This window comes from Balearica regulorum, chromosome 1 (assembly GCF_011004875.1).
Source record: "Balearica regulorum gibbericeps isolate bBalReg1 chromosome 1, bBalReg1.pri, whole genome shotgun sequence".
In the NCBI taxonomy this organism is placed as follows: Eukaryota; Metazoa; Chordata; class Aves; order Gruiformes; family Gruidae; genus Balearica; species Balearica regulorum.
In genome coordinates, this window is record NC_046184.1 from 215,053,151 (window position 1) to 215,070,625 (window position 17,475).

Sequence of the window (17,475 nt, forward strand, 5' to 3'; positions counted from 1 at the left end):
CGCTGGTTTCTCTTCAGTGTCCTGAATTCCTATTGCTGAAGGAGAAGGGCTGGGGAAGCACTGATGCTGTGGTTCACTGACAGGGAAACTCGTGATTTAGGGATCCTCATAGGACATAACAAAGACTGCAGCCCCATGGCACATGATACCCTTCTGGTAAGAGCTCTGAAGGTTCAAATATATTCAAAAAATGTGGCTGGGGTAGCTGGGTAATTGCTGGGTTTATGCCAGGTGTACCTGAGGACGGCTGATGAAGACAGCGGGATCAGTTGTCGTCCGCACCACTCGCCGGTGGCATAACGCTTGCACCCCCCTTCTGTGCTCTGGGTAATTCAAGAACAGGATCACCAGGTTGCCACATGAGATTGGCATCAATTTTTTACTATGGGGTGACCTATTGGTGCCCAGATCCAATACCGCTCAGCTTCTAGCGATGGCTTGACCCCACCATATCCAAAAGCGTGTGATTCCCTGTGACTGTCCTGGATGGAGAGACATGTCTGTCTCAGGAAAACATTCAGGGCATGGCACACTTTGGTGCTGCTCAGTTAGTAGTAGTCCAAACTGAACCCCCTTTTGTTTCATTTCCATCCTCTCTCATTGCACCCCAGCTGCCAATAGACTGGGACATTTGGAAAAGGTACCAAAGATGCGTGATTTCAGTTTTGACTTGTGTCTTATGTCTCTGTTTTATTTGTGCTTTCTGCAAACTGATCAGTTTTTTGGAAGTGTCAGTTTGCAAGGATTTATCCATTGATTTCTGCAAAGACACATCAGGCTCTGAGTTATTTGCAAACAATTTATGTGTGCATTTCGTCCATGTGCATGGTGTAGCAAATTGTTCATTCTTTTTCTTAAATGACTGTTATTACATCAGATAAATCAGGGAAATTGGAGTTCTAAGCTGGGAATCTGCAGCAGACGTGCCTGGATTTGGACACGGCACTTTTTAATGCAACAGAAAAGCATCTCTGGCTATCTCTGCACTCTACAGAAGTGCTGGATAATGGTGCTTCTTTGTATGCCAACACAAGACTTTTTTTTCTAAATATTTCCTTGTGGTCTTGATAATGCCCTGCTGGGTGAACTGTTCTTTGCTGGCACAAACCCCTGTGCTATTTGCTTCGCTGTCAGCTACATCGGTTGCAATTTATCACCAAGTCCTGTGTTTAAAATCTCGATCATGAACAGATCTCCCGTGTGTGCATCTTTACAGCTATTCTTTCTACCCTCAAAAAACTGCGCCAAGTAAAGCTATTTCAGTCAGGAAATATTTTTTTCTCTAAGGAATCAATCTCCGCAGTGCAGACAGGTCACAGTGGTGTTGAATTCATTCCCATGGCTAAGCCTAGGCTCCAGTTCATCTGACATAATTTGGAAAGCTGCATGGAGTGCTTAAGTTAGTGATTTCATTTCCCAGAGCTCCCTGTATAGTCACAAGGAGGCAGAGGTTCCCTCAGAGGTGATTCAGAGCACCTAAGTTACAACCAGGAGCACCACTGACTGCTGAGGGGACTTGCAATGACCATGCTTTTCTGTTAGACATCTCACTTAAGGTATATAAAATTCAGTGGGGTGTCCTCAGCACCCTTTCCTGATGGTTGCAGCATCCTCTTGAGAAAATTTCCTCTCTTTTTTTCTGATATGTAAAGCTTGCCCAAAAGGAAAGGAAGGTTGCAGTCTCCCCATAAAACCTGTGGTCTTGTTTCAGGAGGAAGATGAGATAAAGCCAATCAGATGGAGCCCAGTTCCACCAGCCTCAAGAGGCTCAAGTTTGGGAAGCTGAAGGTGGTACGTCGGCACTTGCTGCAGAGGTATGAGCATCAGCCCTTCATCTCCTGCCTGGCTGGTTTCTACAGCTGCCGGTGGAAGCGGTACCAACGCAGAAGGACCGAGCCTGGGAAATGCTGCTGCAAGATGGTAAATGAGCTCAAAATCAGTACAGACATTTATTTCTGTGTAGGGACAGATCAGTTCAAGCTGACAAGTGGTTGATGTCATGGGCCAAAGGCATCCCTGCCCAACATTGTTTGGAGCCCACTGAGATCTGTTGGGTTGTTGGATTTTGCTCTAAGTGCTTGATGTATTGCTGTGTTTCTGTGGCAAGGCCAGTTTCTCTGTGCCACCGTGCAGCTAACAAATGTCTGGTGGCAGGAAAGGACCTTGGACCAAACTCTCCAGGCCTGTGAAACATCTCAAATCCAGAAGATCAAACTAAAGAAAGAAAATTTGGGATGGGTGTGCAGTAAGAATTTCAAAGAGGTACTGCCTAGTGGAGCTCCCTCCCATGTGAGATGATAAAAATCCTGTTCATTTGCGAAGTCATGAGATCTGTTTTCCCCAAAAATAAATACTGCAGAGTATGTTTTTGAGGACATTTCCCTGCTCACAGGGAACAGGAAGGGAAGTCACCTCCATCTCTGCTTCTGGAGGTCCTGCACCAAGCCATGTGTTTTAGGCACAGCCTAAAAGTATCTGCCATGTGCTCTGAGTGCTTTGGGGTAGACAAGGCTCTGACCACTTGTCCTTCCTCTCCCTCTCCAGCGGGAATGCGTGTTTTTCCCATTGCTTGTTGGAGCTTTCTGCTTTTCTCTGATCTTTCTGTACATGTGGGGTGAAGCGAAAAATGACTACAATAACTTTGACTGGTAAGTACCATCTTTTCCTCCTCTCCTGCTCCTCGGGCAGGTCTCCAGGGTGGCTGGGAAGGGTTGACCACCCTCCCCAGCAGCTGTGTTGCAGCAGGGCTCTTCAGCCATGAGCCAAAGGCTTGGCTCCTTAAACTCTTGGTTACGGAATCCAAATTGAATGTCCAGTGACTTCGGAGGTGCTGAGGCTCTGTCGTTTGCTTGGCTACAGTTTTTAGGTATAAGTGCAAATTTGGGAAGAAAGGGAGAATCATCATCAAGAAAATTGTGAGTGCAAGGGACTAAACAGCTCTTTCCTCTCCTTCTCTGAGTCTTCCCCCCCACCCTCCCGTTCCCTCTGAAGAAATGTAGTGGCTGTCATGGGAGGCATTGCACCAGCTATCTCACTGCAAAGAGAATTGCATGTTCCCAGGCTCCAAAGTAAGAAATAACTGGCAGGGATTTATGCAAATCCTTTCCTTCTGCAGTATGTAGGTAACCGTTTTGCAAATATGGCCCCTAAAATTAAATTAAAACAGCTCAAATATTATGGGGAGCAAGGGTGAAATAATGTTATTCATCCTTATTGAGCCTTTGGGTAAAAAATAAAGCTTCCCTCTCTTTCTCCTTGGGCACTCCCTCTGCAGCTCCTCCAGCTTTCTGGTGTTTTCTCCTTCAAAATCTGACTCAAATCCCCTTTTTGCGGCAGTGCCCTACACAACCGCAGGCAGACAAGGTGGGCTGTTGGACTGAGTCATGTCACCTTACTGTTTCCCCAGGCTGCCTTGTCAGCAGCAAGGTGCTGAGTCTTACAGTCAGACTAGGAGCTCTTTGAGCAAGACCGTCAATTTGGTCCTGTATTTTAGCACCCCAGCACATTGGGGTATTATTCTGGTGGCTAATGCAATCATGGATTCGGGGAAGGAGGCTTTTAACCACTTCTGCGTGTTACGGGGTAGGTTATTCCTCCTTCCCTCTTTGTCCTATTGCTTTGAAAATTTCAAAATTTCAAGGAACAGGGCTGTTCTTAACCCCTGGTCGGTGTGCTAAACACAAACACTATCATAATATTTTATTGCTTTTTAGGTATAACTATGGGAACCTGGGCTTCTGGTTTCTCTGGTCTCTTGTTCTCCTGATTGTGGCTGCAATCGTGTTCATGTACATCACATTGTTATTGGTAAGTAATGCTCCTTGTAAGCTGACCATGATTTATAGTCCTAAAAAGTAAACATAGGGATGGCTTTAATGTGTCAGACATCTGCCTAGCCCTTCAGATGATCCCTACACAGTGGATATCTGGGGAAGATGTGGAACACGAGTGTTTATGGTACTTTGTGCCCATGTCCACCTGTGGATGACCGATTTCAGCTTGTGGATCTCTGAGCCAGATGTAATTTCTGTGATTTCTCTCAATGATTTCCCATTGATTAATTTGTCCAGTGTCTCCTTGAACCCAAGAGAAGATGTGCCAGCAGTGTCTGGATCTAAATTTAAGGGAAGCTAAAGATTGTTGTTCTGACAGCAGGGAAGTAGAGGGCTCTGAGTCATGTAGCAGTGGTGATATGTCATCAAAGCTGAGCTATTCCTTTAATCCTAAAGAAAAATGCTCATTAGAAGACGGGGAACATTACTGCTGAAGCTGCCTTGACTCTTTCTGCTTTGCTGGAGGGTTTCTCTCCAGGTAGAGACTGCAGACATGGTCACAAAATGGTCCTGAAGTTTATGCTCAAAGAGGCGATGTTCCCGAAATCTTCACTTTTCCAAATCCTGTGAAATTTTCTCTAGCTGTCTGCTTTGGTTACTGGAAGTATACCAAAACCAAATGTTTCCTAAAATTTCTACCTAGTCACCATTTTCCTCTGTCCTTTCTCTCATAGACACCCCCCAAATAAAGACAGACCTTCACGTGTGTTTCCACCCTCTGCATCCAGAGCTGTAGGCTAAGAAACCACTTTAACTCCAGGGACTGGAGTCCATGTTCAGTCTCATGCCTGCTCCAACTTTCATGTTGAAATGCCAGGTGCTGATGAGGTTATGGCTTTGACTCACCTCTGCGACCATGATAATCAGTTTTTATCATCAATTCCTGCTGTTCTTACCCATTCCCTGATGTGTCATCATATAGTCAGTCTGTAAATTGCTCATGGCAAGGAATCTCTTTTTGCTTTGTTCATGCAGTGCCTAACACAATAGGTTTCTGGGGTCCTTTGTCCCTGCTGAAGTACAAATAAATAATGATTTTTATTCTAGTGCTAGCAATAAAATACCAAAGTGATAAATAGGACAGCTGCTTGGCCATGCCCAGCGATCAATAGCATCATAAATGCTGTGAACTAACTGAGGTCTGAGTAAGACAAATAACAGTATTTAATTACAAGGATTTTGTGACACCCTGGTGGTTCTGGGGCTCAATGTCTGTTATTCAGCAAAGTCTACCTGGCTTTTCCAGTGGCCATGGGACAGTGTGGGTGGTTTGGTGGTTACAATGCTGTTTTGGGCAACTCAGAGCTTTGCCAGAGATGCCCATATGACACGGATACCTCTGAGATCGTACCTCAGCAGGCTGTGGATCTGGGGTCAACCTCAGGATCAGACTAACCCATCATAGCACATGCTAGAAATGGGTTTTATGGGATTTCCTGGGCTTGGGGAGCCTGGAGACCCCTGGGGCTGGTGTGTCAGCTCAGTCATGCTCTGTCTGGATCCAAACATCAGCCAGCGTCCAAGCAGTGGCCTTTCTTAAAGGACCTTCATGTCTTTGACAGCACAGATGTGATGGCCACAAGCTATCAGGGCAGGTGATGGGCAAAGTAAAGACAGAAAGGAGAAAGGTAGATGGAAAATACAAGACAAAATAGGTTTCCTACATTGTTCAGTTCAGTCTTGGTCCAGCTCCTCATTGTGTAGACACATCCTTCTCCTCCTCCTCCTCTCAGCTCTATCTAATGAAGCTAATGGTATTTGCCTTCTTCAGGAAGGTGAAACACAGATAAAAGTGAAAGGATATGAGGACTTTGTATACTATCAGACAAGTCCTACAAGAGAAACACTTCCGAGGTGCCTCTGCTCTGGGCACAGCCTTTGCTCTGAGGGTCTATTTGCTCCTTGCTTTCACAAAGCTCTTAAGTGACCCACCCAAAACTACTGGGTATTTCTAAGGGCACTTGTCCTGTTTGATTGCATCATCATGTCATCATGTCTCATTTGGCAAGATTGCTGCATGCATCTCTGTTGAGCAGTGGGAGTTGGGAGGCATGAGACCCCGCACCATCAGAGCTGTTACCTAAATAGGATTAGGTCTTGAAGCAAAGGGGAGCAAGGAAAGTAATTACCACCGCCATTCATGCTCCCACTGTCTCAAAGCATGCAGGGTCACACACTTGTATGCAGGGTCTCGTGATGACAATTGTGGCTTGGCCATGCTCATCCCAGAAGGGGTCCTTTCAGAGAAGGACTCTGCTAGGAATCACCCCTCCATCACTGTTTGCAGAGCTTGCCCATCACCATGTCTGGTCTTTCACTGTAGCCTTTGATAAACCACCCAGCAAATCCCTAGAAGCCTCACAGGCTAAGTGCAATTTATCAGTGTGGGTACTATATAATAGCTGGATCACTCCACTACATTTCAGACAAACAATGGCCAAATAGTTTGCCCCCATGATGAATTACATCTCATGTTCTGATTGAACAGTGTTGGATAGAGACTATCACCGTGCATGTTGCAGGAAGGATTGGAGACCTTCACCCAGACAATGTTTCCTTGTGATGTTTTGCATCAGCAGCCCATCACATCCGAAAACCGAGCACACTGATGCCCTTGTCAGAGCAGGGACATTTTATGGCAACCAGTGGTAGGTCTGGTTTTGTTTGTGAGCACCATACCCTCTTCCTTAATGATGGCACCCAACTGGAGTCTGCAAGCCTGCTTCCATGACCTTATTGTGAACCACTGAAGCAAACGCTCTTCTGCCCACTGGCCAACAGCAGCTGAACACAATGCTGCACAACAAAGCACTTGCTGCCTTTGCAAAGACGCTCTCTGTCTGCATGCATCATTGTAATTTTTTCAGACAATGTTTCAATTAATTCAATTGTTATCACTCTGCAAGACAATTTTCTCATCCCCATTGGAGATAAAAGGTTAAGCTGAGGGGTCTAATTGTAGAGCAGTTCATGCTCAGTGGAGAAGAAAAAGCTTTTCTTGTTCAGTCTTTCAAACGCCAACATAATATTTTCCTCTCTGCAGTTCAACCATGTTTGTTCCAAGGGTTTTGGGGAAATAACTTGTGACTGTACAATATAAAGAGGTTCAGGTGTGTTGTGGTCTCTGCATTTGTAGGCTAAGAAAAAACTCAAAGTAGTACATTGACACTGAAGTCCAAAAAGTGATCCCAAATCTCCATTCCTAAGAGACTAGAGTACCAGAGAATTTCTGAGTTGCTGCATTTTTGCCAGAAAGCGAATGGAAGGACCTGAATTCTGCTGTTGTGAACATCTAAGTGAGCAGATGTTTTAGGCCAGCTGAGTGTCTAAGTGCTTGCCTCTGCGTCTTGTGGTGGTAGGTTCAGAGCCTGCCTAAGCCTCACCAGCAGTACTGAAATCAGCGCAACGTCATTCCCATGCTGAAGCAAAGTGGGATTAAGGGTCTACTGTCCATCCTTTTGCAACATAACCTTGTGTTCAGTGCACCCACTCAAAAAGAGGGAGACAGAGGTGCAATCCCCTGTGCAGCAAGTCCATCTCTCTTGCCACTGGAAAGCATCCCTTAATTACCACTTGGCAGGTAGATGGTGGAGGGGGGACACTTCCACACCTCATACTAAAGAAGAGAAGCGTGCAAGTGTTGGAAGCTGTAAGATTCAGGGAGATGATAGGGCTGGCAAGAGGGATCTTGGCTCTAGCCTCAGCAGTAATAGTCAGACACATATTGGTCACCTAAACCCACAAATCTGTGCACTTGTATTAAACAATCCCAGGATAGGTATGGAAGTGGTTTGGAAGAGCCAGACCAGCTGGTGCTGGTTGTCTCTTTGCCTGAGGAGGTCCTGCTCTAAGTACAAGCCTGTGGGATATTGCTAAAGGCAGCTGCTCTCCATGGAAGAGCACATTGGACGGGTCCTGAAGCAGCTTTTGAGGAGCAGGCTGAAGCTAGGTTATTATGGCTTGAGATGCTAAGCTTCAGGGCTATACAGAAAGGAAAGAAAATGTAAGCTGGCTGTGCCAGAGGATAAACCTCATCCTCATCACATCATCTCACTGGTCCATCAAGATGTGTTCTCCTACACTGACCAGTGTTACAACCGCAAAAGTTCCTTCTTCACTCTCTGAGGATGAAACCTGGTGATTATTCTTCTTGTAAGCTGGCAATGAAATGTTGTTTCCATCTATAAAAATGAGGTCACCCTCTGATGGCATTCCCAGATGTGGTACATCATTCACACAGAAGTTATACTGCAGTAGCAGGGGAGTCCTGCTGAGCACAGTCTGTGAAATAAGAGTTTGGCTGCACCTTAGGCAAAGACCAGGTCTTTGCAACATTGTTTGCAGATAAGGGGCAATTTTGAGTGTCTTTTTTCTTCCTTTTTTCTGAAATGGCTTGCTTAAATGGGGCTGGCTTAAGATCTTCAGTGGTAATTAAATTCTCTCTGAACTGCTCCCATGGTTACTTATCATGTACTGGGTGTACAATTCAACTAACGGAGGCTAACATCTCAAGAAGCACTTAAAACTTGATCTGTATTCTCTGCTGAGCTTATATCTCACTTCGAATCAGCATGATCCTGGAAAGAGAGAGTGTGTTTGTAGCTGGATGGGAAACAGCTTACATATTCCTTTGTAGTCATGTTTTGGGACAGCAGAGCCCCTTCCCCATAATCTGTATGTCCTGCTTTCACACAATCCCACTGTTACAGTCTGGAGGGACCTGGATCATAAATGATCCTTCTCAGTGGAGCACTGATGTCTATTAACAGATACTTTTCCTTCAACCCTGATATCTGGTGATACTGCTCCCCAGACTATTCCTTACAGTGGTTGGGAAGCTTGCCCCAGGTACTCAGATTCCTGAGCATAGACCTGTGCGTTTTCACGGCAGCAAGGTACTTTTCCTGGTGAAATTTGTCACCAGGTTCACTGGTTCCTTAGGTCTGGGACAACTTGAAGAAACTCTCCATCAGAGCCATGGACTGGCTTTCCTCATGCTTTGCTTCTTGGTGTTCGAGGCTTCTCGGGTTGTCCCCTGCCCTGGCTGGGGTGTGCACCATGCCTCACGGGAACCCTCCCCAAGGGCTCCAGCTTCCATCAGAGGGAAGGAACGTGCCAGCCACCAAAAACTAGAGTCTTTTAATCTCCAAGACAGTTTTCCCTGTTCTGAGATGTGTCTGTCTCTTGCATTTCCTGTGATTACTGTGGAAGCATTGTCTCCTTTTGCTGTCTGCCCTGTATTTTCACGGTGCTTTGGAGGCACTTTTTAGTCCCTGACCTCTCTCCTATGGTTGATATGCCTCTAATCACAACAAATGCACAGGAAATAGGCAAGGTTAGTGCGGTATTGGTTCATACCATAGCAGCTGATCCTGGCGATCATTTCTCTTTCAGAATTTGTACTCACAAAGAAAAGTCATTAAAAGTGTGTACCCCAAAGTGCCCAATTATTTGTTACCCATGACAGGCCTTTGATCCTGCACGGCAGCCTTGGTATGTGATTGGCCATTTCAGAAGCATTTTTACTGTAGCAATAAACACTTCTCTCCATACACCTGTTCTGCTAACAGCCTTGACGTTGTGCAGGAAAACCTAGTGTAAAGTGACTTCCCAATGCAAAAATAATTCCAGAAGTACCTCACTGAACACACTTCACCATCTTCCACCAGGATGCAAACGATCTCTTCTTGATTTCCCAGGTCCTAGCAATGTGTTTGCTTGCAGAAGGTCAGCAGCTGTACCTGCACTGGAGTCACAAGGTATGGACAATCAGGGCTTTCTGGTATCTCTAATCCATGGTTTAAACCAATTGAGTCTGTGGTGTTTCTCTGCATGAAAAACATCTTAGATGATTACGGGAGAGAAGGAACAGATGGAAGAGGTTAATCTCAGGAGACTTTTGATACCCATGAGAATGATATCTCCACCTCAGCTGATCACCTAAACTCCCTTTCAGTCAGTGGAGGGAAATGAATCCTCTGAGGATGAAATTCATCCAGGTGGTCATAGACATCTAAGCTAAGATGAGATGAATCACACCTAAAGTACCTTTTTCCCCCACTGACTCCAAAAGGAGCTTGTGGTGACTCATTCAGGTGAAGATGTCTATATTTGACACATCTACATGTGGTAACATGAGGAAAAAAGCAAATTTTCCATGAGAAGCACAGTGTAATTTTCTGCAGCAGATTCCAGCAGCAGTAAAAAAAAGTGGCTGCTATCTCTGCAGAAGAGAAGTCAGGCTTTTCCAAGGCATCTTGGTGCCTTATGCCTTTTGGTCTTTGGGTGGTTTGAAAAGGCCACCTGGAATTTTGAAGGGGCAGAAACAAATCCTCAGAGAGCTGTTGCTGCAAAATGATGCATTAGAATCACTTTCCTTAAGCATTTCTTGAGGCTAGTGAAGTATTTAAAAAATGAGCCTCTAGCCATGCAGTTTAGGGGAGAATATAATGTGATTGCAAATCTTGCAGTGGAAGGGGATAGCTGAACATGCAGATACTTGATCCTGTGTTTCTTCATTTAAGTAATGGAAACACAGTCATCTTTACTATTGGAAATTGGCTTCCAGAAGAACCAGAAAGATGTAGAACAATTTGTAAAAAAAAAAATAAATAATTGAGACTGCATCCTTGGGTGGAAGAGATTATTAAGGTGTCGATCTGCAGGATCTCCTTGAAGAATGGTTAGAACCTTGGTCCAATTTCCACTTAGTTCCAGAAGATAGATGATGTACCAAGAAGAGCCTGCCATCACAACTGTGCTGCTACAAAACTGTGCAAGAAGCCAAAAATAGGTTTTGCTACTGCCTCGCTTTTTTAGTTAGAAAGTGGACCCTCATCTCTTAATTATGGGAGTGTTTGCTGTTGCCGAAGCATGCTGCAAGGCAGCTCATAGCATAAAGAAGCTGTGTTGCTGTCTCTTTTGGGTGGAATTCATCACTTCTGAATTTAAGCAGTCCATGCTGCTTAAGTAAACCTGTGACTCAAATGGATGGCACACCCCGTGCAGAAATGTTGAAGCTGATTTATGTCTTTTTTGTCTCCCCAGATCGGGACTTTTCTTGTCCTGGGCTTTTCTATCACAGCCCTCTTCATATTATCGGTACTCTGGGGAGATCAATGGAAAACTGTCCGCCTGTCATTCCAGGTAAGAGGGGCTTGGAGATCTATTTGAAAGAACTACTTGTTTATAGAAGTATTTTTTGCTAATTGGTAGAAAAATATTGTGTATGGTGGGTGTTTTTCACAGGTGGTTTTCTGGCAGGGTATGTGGTTTTGAGTAAACTTTTATTATGACTTGAACTTTCCTGCTGGGAGAAAGGAAGCCAAGACCTGAGGTTGAGTTTCAAGCTATCTGATGTAACATGTCTCAGTTTGGGAAGTCCCATACTTTTTTTTTTTTTTTCTTGGCAAAAATCTTGTAGGTGTACTGTTAATTTGCAGGTGCTCAGGGCAGGTAAATCAGACCTTTTTGGCTGGTAGGGTTGCTGAAGCAAGATTTTTCTCCCTAATCAGCTCCTGCCAGTTCAGCAGCTTTTGTGTTAGCATCATTTCAGTTTTCTGTGACTCAGAAGAGCTTCATCTCCTGATGGCAGGACAGCACTGAGTTTTTGGGGAGCAGGTGAGGAACGCTGGTGTCAGACGGGACAACATGCTGGCTGCAAGAAGTCAGGGTGCATGGTCTGCTGGCCTCGTCAGTTCTCACCAGATCTGAAGATGGAGGCAAGAGCTGCCCAGTGTGGTTTAGTGTCTGAGCATCTGGGCCCCCACATGTATTGGGAAGGAAGAAGTATGTAGCCTTTGACTACGCAACTGTCTTGCAGATGTTATTTGGGCTTATCACCTCTTTCCCATGTGGCTTACTGCTTGTGAATGTTGGGAGAGCAATGCATATGGACTGGAAGAGGAATCACAGAAGTGGTCTTTGTAGGGTGTGGTTCATTGCACATTCCTGCTCTACAGAGTTTGGTAACTGTTGGGCTATGCACTGGCAAAGGTAATGAGAAAACATCAGCTTCTCCTCCTTGACAGACTCCAGGGGAGGTGGATGAGGAGGAGGCACAAGAGCCTTTGGGTTCCCCACAGGTGCTGTTTATTTTGTATGTTCATGCCCTTTGAGATGCTTCACATGGTCTCCAGCTGCAGTTCCCAAAGGACATGTATCTCCTGCAGATCCTGTCTCATGTCCACTCGCCCTGCAAAGCTCTCTCAAATATCCTGGACATCTCAGATGGCATCTCTGTTTATGCAACTGAATCCTGCTTCTGATAAAAAGATGTTGGTATCAAGTGTCCGGGGCAGACGGTGCCACATGCAATAACATCACAGTTCTAGCTGGTACAGAAACCATGGGGCTTTGATGAGCATGAGAAAATGATGGACTGGTTTCTTTGACAGATTTGCCTAGTTTTATGAAAAGTGTATCATACCAACATCCATTCAGTGTCTGTACAAGTGACAAACTATTTCTGCTTGGTTTCCAGCTCTGCACATACGTTCATGATAAGCACGGAAGTGATTCTTAGCTTCTGATCTTGTTTAAGCTTCAGAATTAAATAAATCAAGTCCAATTGCTGTATCTGTCCAGCAATAGGTATTATCTAATATATCATAAGCATTAAATATACTGTTTTGTGTAAGTAAGTGAATCAAGAGAAATAACTATATATTAACAGTAAAGAAAAAGAGAAAAAAATACAATTAGTACTAATGCAAGGGAATTAAATGCTTTGCATTAAATGAAAATGAATTATTTTTACTGGTATATATTGATAATATGTGAAACTAGGTACTGCAGGGTGTATTTGAGTCTAATAAAGTCCATGATCAGACATGTACCAGATTAACTACTTCTTTTATGCAACAACAGTTCCATACAGGTGTAAATACCACATTTTTTATCACTCAGGTTTGTTGACATCAGTTTAATGATTTAGCTGCAGTGGATGGGATGGGATTGGATTGGGTAAGATTGATTAAGCTGGCTGCTCCCTGGAAGATGCTCACAGATTATGGCATAGCAGTAACGGCAACCATGTCCTCATGGACAAGGACAGCCATGTCCCCTTCAGCTGACATAAGAGAAAGGAGAGCTGTGTAGTGCAGTGAGGAGCACTTCTTAGCCTGGGTAGCTGGCCTGTCTAGGGGCACATACCCCTCCTCCAAATCCAGAGGTTTTTGGTGGATCCAACACAGTTGCAGGAGAGAGGTTGGACTGCTGGTATCTGCAGCAGGAGCCCATCCAGGTGGAAGGCTGTAGCCATGTTGGGGTTTGTTTCCATCTGTCTCCACACTTCATCCTTTGACTAAAATCATTTTCTCTCCTTGCCAGATCACAGCTCCCTATCTCCACATAGGAGCAATAGCCATCATGGTCCTCCTGTCCTGGCCTGTGGCTCTTCATGCCATCAGAGCAGATAAGAAAGGTACAGTAGCTCTGCTTCCTGCCCCCTATGTGATAAAAGACATATATCAGTGTGGGAGAACAGGCGTGCAGGAGCCCTTTCCTCACACACCTTCACTCTAGCTGAGGTGACTTCTAGCCTTTGGGTATCCCAGAGAAATTGGGGGGGGCTGGGGCTTGGGCTGTGCACTGTCCTGTGGCTGTCCATATGCATTACTGGTTTGCATGCTCCCTTGCACAGTTTTGCCCTATACCAAGGTAATGACCTACCTTGAGATGGAGGAGATTAGCAGAAGTACCCACATTCTGAGTCATGCATGGAAATTTGGTCAGCCATCTGCAGGAGAAAGCACCAGTGGCAGCTCTCTTGGCTGACCTTTACTTGCTATACTCAGCTTCACTGTCTCAGAAGGGATCTCCAGTCCAGTCAATCCACTTGAGACTAGTGCATCTCAGGAGAAGCCAGCTGAGATGATAGGGAAAAGAGCTTTTTGGTCAGTTCCTGGTGTTATCTTATGGGAAGTTCCTGTCCGCCTCCGAGAAGTGTGACCAAGCAGTGTAAGGACAAGGCCAGATGCCAGGAACAACTGCAGAAGAGCCTGGCGCTGGGACTGGCTGATTTTCTCTGACCTAGTCTCTCCATACAGCCAAAATTATCTACATGACACCCATCAGCAGATGTTGATTTGTAATAAAAATCTCAGAATGGGCTTGTGAAAGTATTTTTTTTTCTGCCCAGCGTTTTTCTTATTGAGCTCTGCTGGGGAGGTTGAGGGGGAATATGCTGGGACCCTAAACATTACAGTCCACCATGCCCAATGGACTGTCAGCTCAATACACCAGCTTGGTGTAAGCCCAAGTTCCTTCAGAGCCACTGGCACAATATGCAGAGGGGTGGTGGTACCCATTTCAGAAAGGGATGTTGGTGCATAGGTGCTCATTTCTCAGAGGAACTGTTTTGTTCCCTGAGGTGAAGGCTGATGGGGCTCTTGGGAAATGTATCAACAGCGTCCAGAGAAGATCATAGGTAATGAGTTGGCAAGTTGTTGAGATCCAATACCTGTGCAGTCAAAGTCTGTAGGATTCTGTAGGTCACACACAGAAGGTCACTGACAGCCATCTGAACCAGGGAAGTATTCGCCTTAAGGGCATGTAACATAGTTGAAGGGGAAAGGTTCCTTCTTCGCTGTGAATGAAACTTCAAAATGTTGCTTGTTCTTATCTGAGTCAGAAAAAAAATGAGCATACTTTTTTACAGATGGGGGATATTTCATTGCACCACCTCTAAAAAAAAAGAAATTAAGGCCATGTCTTGCTTTAAGGCATAGTGAGATGTAATTAAGGCACACAACCTGCAGTCCTGACTTAGCCCATGTCCTTGCTTTGATCAGTTTTGTTTTCATTGTTTGGAGAGAAAGTGAAAATTAGGGGAAGGGATGGAAAAAAGGATGGGACAAAGCCCAGCAGCTATTTAGCAGGAGGGCTGCATTAAAAGTTAAGCCGCAAGGCAAACCCCTATGTTACTGCATGGATTAACTCTAGCCTTCCTCCTTCAAATTTTTTCAGTTGTTCAGGTGATAATTGTTGGTCCATACCTGGCTATCCTTCTCTTTCTTTTCTTGATACCGCTGGGGATGTACTCTCCTTGCATCAGAGAGATGGGGACACTTGGACCAAAGCCAGCCCTCATTGGACACCGTGGAGCACCAATGGTAGGTCTGGAGAAGTTATTTTACATAATTTCTTTATCCTGTGTCTTGCTACCTTCATCATCATCTTCTGTTTTTTTCCCATGAAATCTGTGGAGGGTGGAAGGGGAGACATGCCGAAGGCATCACTGCATGAGTTTGCTAACAATGATAACACTGTTCCTGATGGACGAGATGGGTTTGGTGGCTAAAGTGGAAGAAATCAAACAGTAGACTTTAACAAGATAATGATGCCCCCTTAATAAAAAACAGACGTGTTACAAAGAGACAGAAAGTACTTTTAGAGTCCTCCAGAAAGTGTCTGAAAAGATCTGCTCATGCATTTTTTTTTTTTTTTTTCCAGCTGGCACCAGAAAATACTGAGATGTCATTTCAGAAGACAATTGAACATGGTGGGGATGGTCTTGAAACAGACGTCACGATCAGGTAAGGGGAAAACATCACATCTCACAGAATATACACTTCTTCTTCTAAGAGTTGCCTTTTGACATGTGCAACTCCAGGAAATTAGGTTTTACTGATGGATGGGACAAGGTCCCTCAGTTGGTGCGTGATGATAGGGGCTGTAGGGCATGGCTGTTCTCAGGCAAGTCAATAAGCTGTAGCTATTGATTTAACAATCGTTAATTCTACAGTATATTTTAAATGCTTTGCAGCGTATAAAGACAAGTTCTTACCCTAGTCTGACTCCCAGGCCACAGTGAGGGTTCTATCAGGCCTAGAAACCAACAGAAAATTGTGTTCAGACTTGTGACAGCATTGTCCTAATTATTAGACCTTTAATTGCCTTTGTTTGGGAGACCCATTGCCATGAATTGCTAACATGCTGTGCAGGATAAACAGTCTCCAGGCACTGAATGAGAAAAATACTAATGCTTAGATGTTCTACTAATGTAGACCTTTCTACAAGAGAAAATTTTGCCTTTCCATCACTGTCCATTTAGATTTCATTCCTCTGAAACCCATAGAAACATTTTGGTGTCGGCAAAGAGATTTCAACCATAAGTTGCTACTCATTTTGTCGGGGTCTGGGAGGCATAAATGCCACTATCTTCACTTTACTCCTGAGGAAACTGAGGCACAGACAGGCATGACTTCTCCAAGGTCACCCAGCAGTATTTAAGCTAGAAATAACCTGGTGTCTTGAGCCTCAGTCTTCCTCCCTATCGCGCCTTCTGCACTGAAGGAGGCTGTAGTGCCACATTCACAGTGTCCCACATACTCCTCTGACCTTGCATGAGTCTGCTCATGCCGTGAATGAACCTGCACCCCAGGTGATCTGAACTCTTGCTCTCCAACAGCTATGATGGTGTTCCTTTCCTCATGCATGACAGCACCTTGAGGAGAACAACTAACATCAAGGAGGTCTACCCGAATGACACTGCTCAAAATGCTGCATTATTCTCCTGGGATACTCTGAAGGAGTTGAATGCTGGAACATGGTTCCTTAAGGTAAACGCCATAAAGGACAATCACCAAATGGATGTAGAAGTGGCACCAGCTGGCTACTGTGCAATAGCATGAATGTCAGGGAGAGAAACCACTGGTTGAGCCAAAACTCAAGGAAGTCAGTAGAAATCCTTCAGTTGGGGTCTCCTTGCTTTGTCCGGTTGGCCTTTAGACTTCAGAGACCTGTAACAATTGGCTGGTGGGTGTTCTTCTGGCTCCTTATCATGACAGCAGCAGCAGATGTGGTCTAGAGGAAGAAGACAACAGCTACTTGTGCAAGGTGCTGTGTATAACAATCACAGCTAACAGTGGGACAGAGAAGCACAGCAGAGCTAGCTGTGAACTCCACAATTTAGGTCCCAGAAGCAGTGTTGTCACACCTGGGTTAATTTCCCTTGTTTCTCAGGTAGAAGAGCTAAGCAAAATAAAATAGCCTCACCTGCTGATGGCTGATGTCAAATGTTTTCCCCCCTTAGAGTTATGAGTTTTTTGCATGCAGCTGACTCCCAGAGTTGACTGCCTGATTGATTTCCTTTTTTATATCTGTTTATTTCTAGGACAAACCATTTTCATGCATGGGCTCACTGTCAAGGGCAGATCAAAACCAGGCAATGAATCAGTCAATTTACAAGCTAAGTAATTTCTTGCGCCTCGCAGACAGTCAGAATAAACTTGTGATATTTGATCTCTACCGCCCTCCAGAGAAACATCCTTACAGGAACTCGTGGATCAACAGAACCCTGGAAGTCATCCTCAATGAGTCGGGGATTAGACCCCATCTGGTAGGGTGGCCTCACTCCTCTGTATCTTTTTTTCTTGCTCTCTGAATTGGGACTTTGGGATCACACCCTGCATGATTTCTCCTGCATAAAGTCCAGGCCCTTTAATTTCACTTGTTTTAAGAGGTATCATTTGGAGTATATTCCTACTATTGGTTCCTCAGCAGGTACAAAATGGTGTAACCCTACCGCAGGACTGGGAAATAAGCCGGTGTATATACCAGCTGATGCCTTAGCCCCCAAACGACATCCTTTCATCACGGTAATAATTGGCAGCCTACTCCCTACCACCCATGCTTATTT

General features: G+C 44.8%; 1 protein-coding gene across 2 annotated transcripts in view; it reads left to right on the top strand.

Moving 5' to 3' along the window:
- Nucleotides 1–17,475, top strand: part of GDPD4 (glycerophosphodiester phosphodiesterase domain containing 4) — a 39,073-nt gene that overhangs the window by 12,739 nt on the left and 8,859 nt on the right. Inside the window, exons 2-11 of one of the 2 annotated variants that reach the window (XM_010300629.2) lie at nt 1,712–1,920; nt 2,545–2,648; nt 3,714–3,807; nt 9,533–9,592; nt 10,881–10,979; nt 13,164–13,257; nt 14,802–14,947; nt 15,288–15,370; nt 16,246–16,396; nt 16,951–17,175. In XM_010300629.2, coding sequence (XP_010298931.1) covers nt 1,738–1,920; nt 2,545–2,648; nt 3,714–3,807; nt 9,533–9,592; nt 10,881–10,979; nt 13,164–13,257; nt 14,802–14,947; nt 15,288–15,370; nt 16,246–16,396; nt 16,951–17,175 — 1,239 coding nt within the window. In that variant the 5' untranslated portion in view covers nt 1,712–1,737. The remainder of the gene's footprint in view (nt 1–1,711; nt 1,921–2,544; nt 2,649–3,713; nt 3,808–9,532; nt 9,593–10,880; nt 10,980–13,163; nt 13,258–14,801; nt 14,948–15,287; nt 15,371–16,245; nt 16,397–16,950; nt 17,176–17,475) is intronic. The other variant, XM_075742547.1, reaches the window with a different exon arrangement.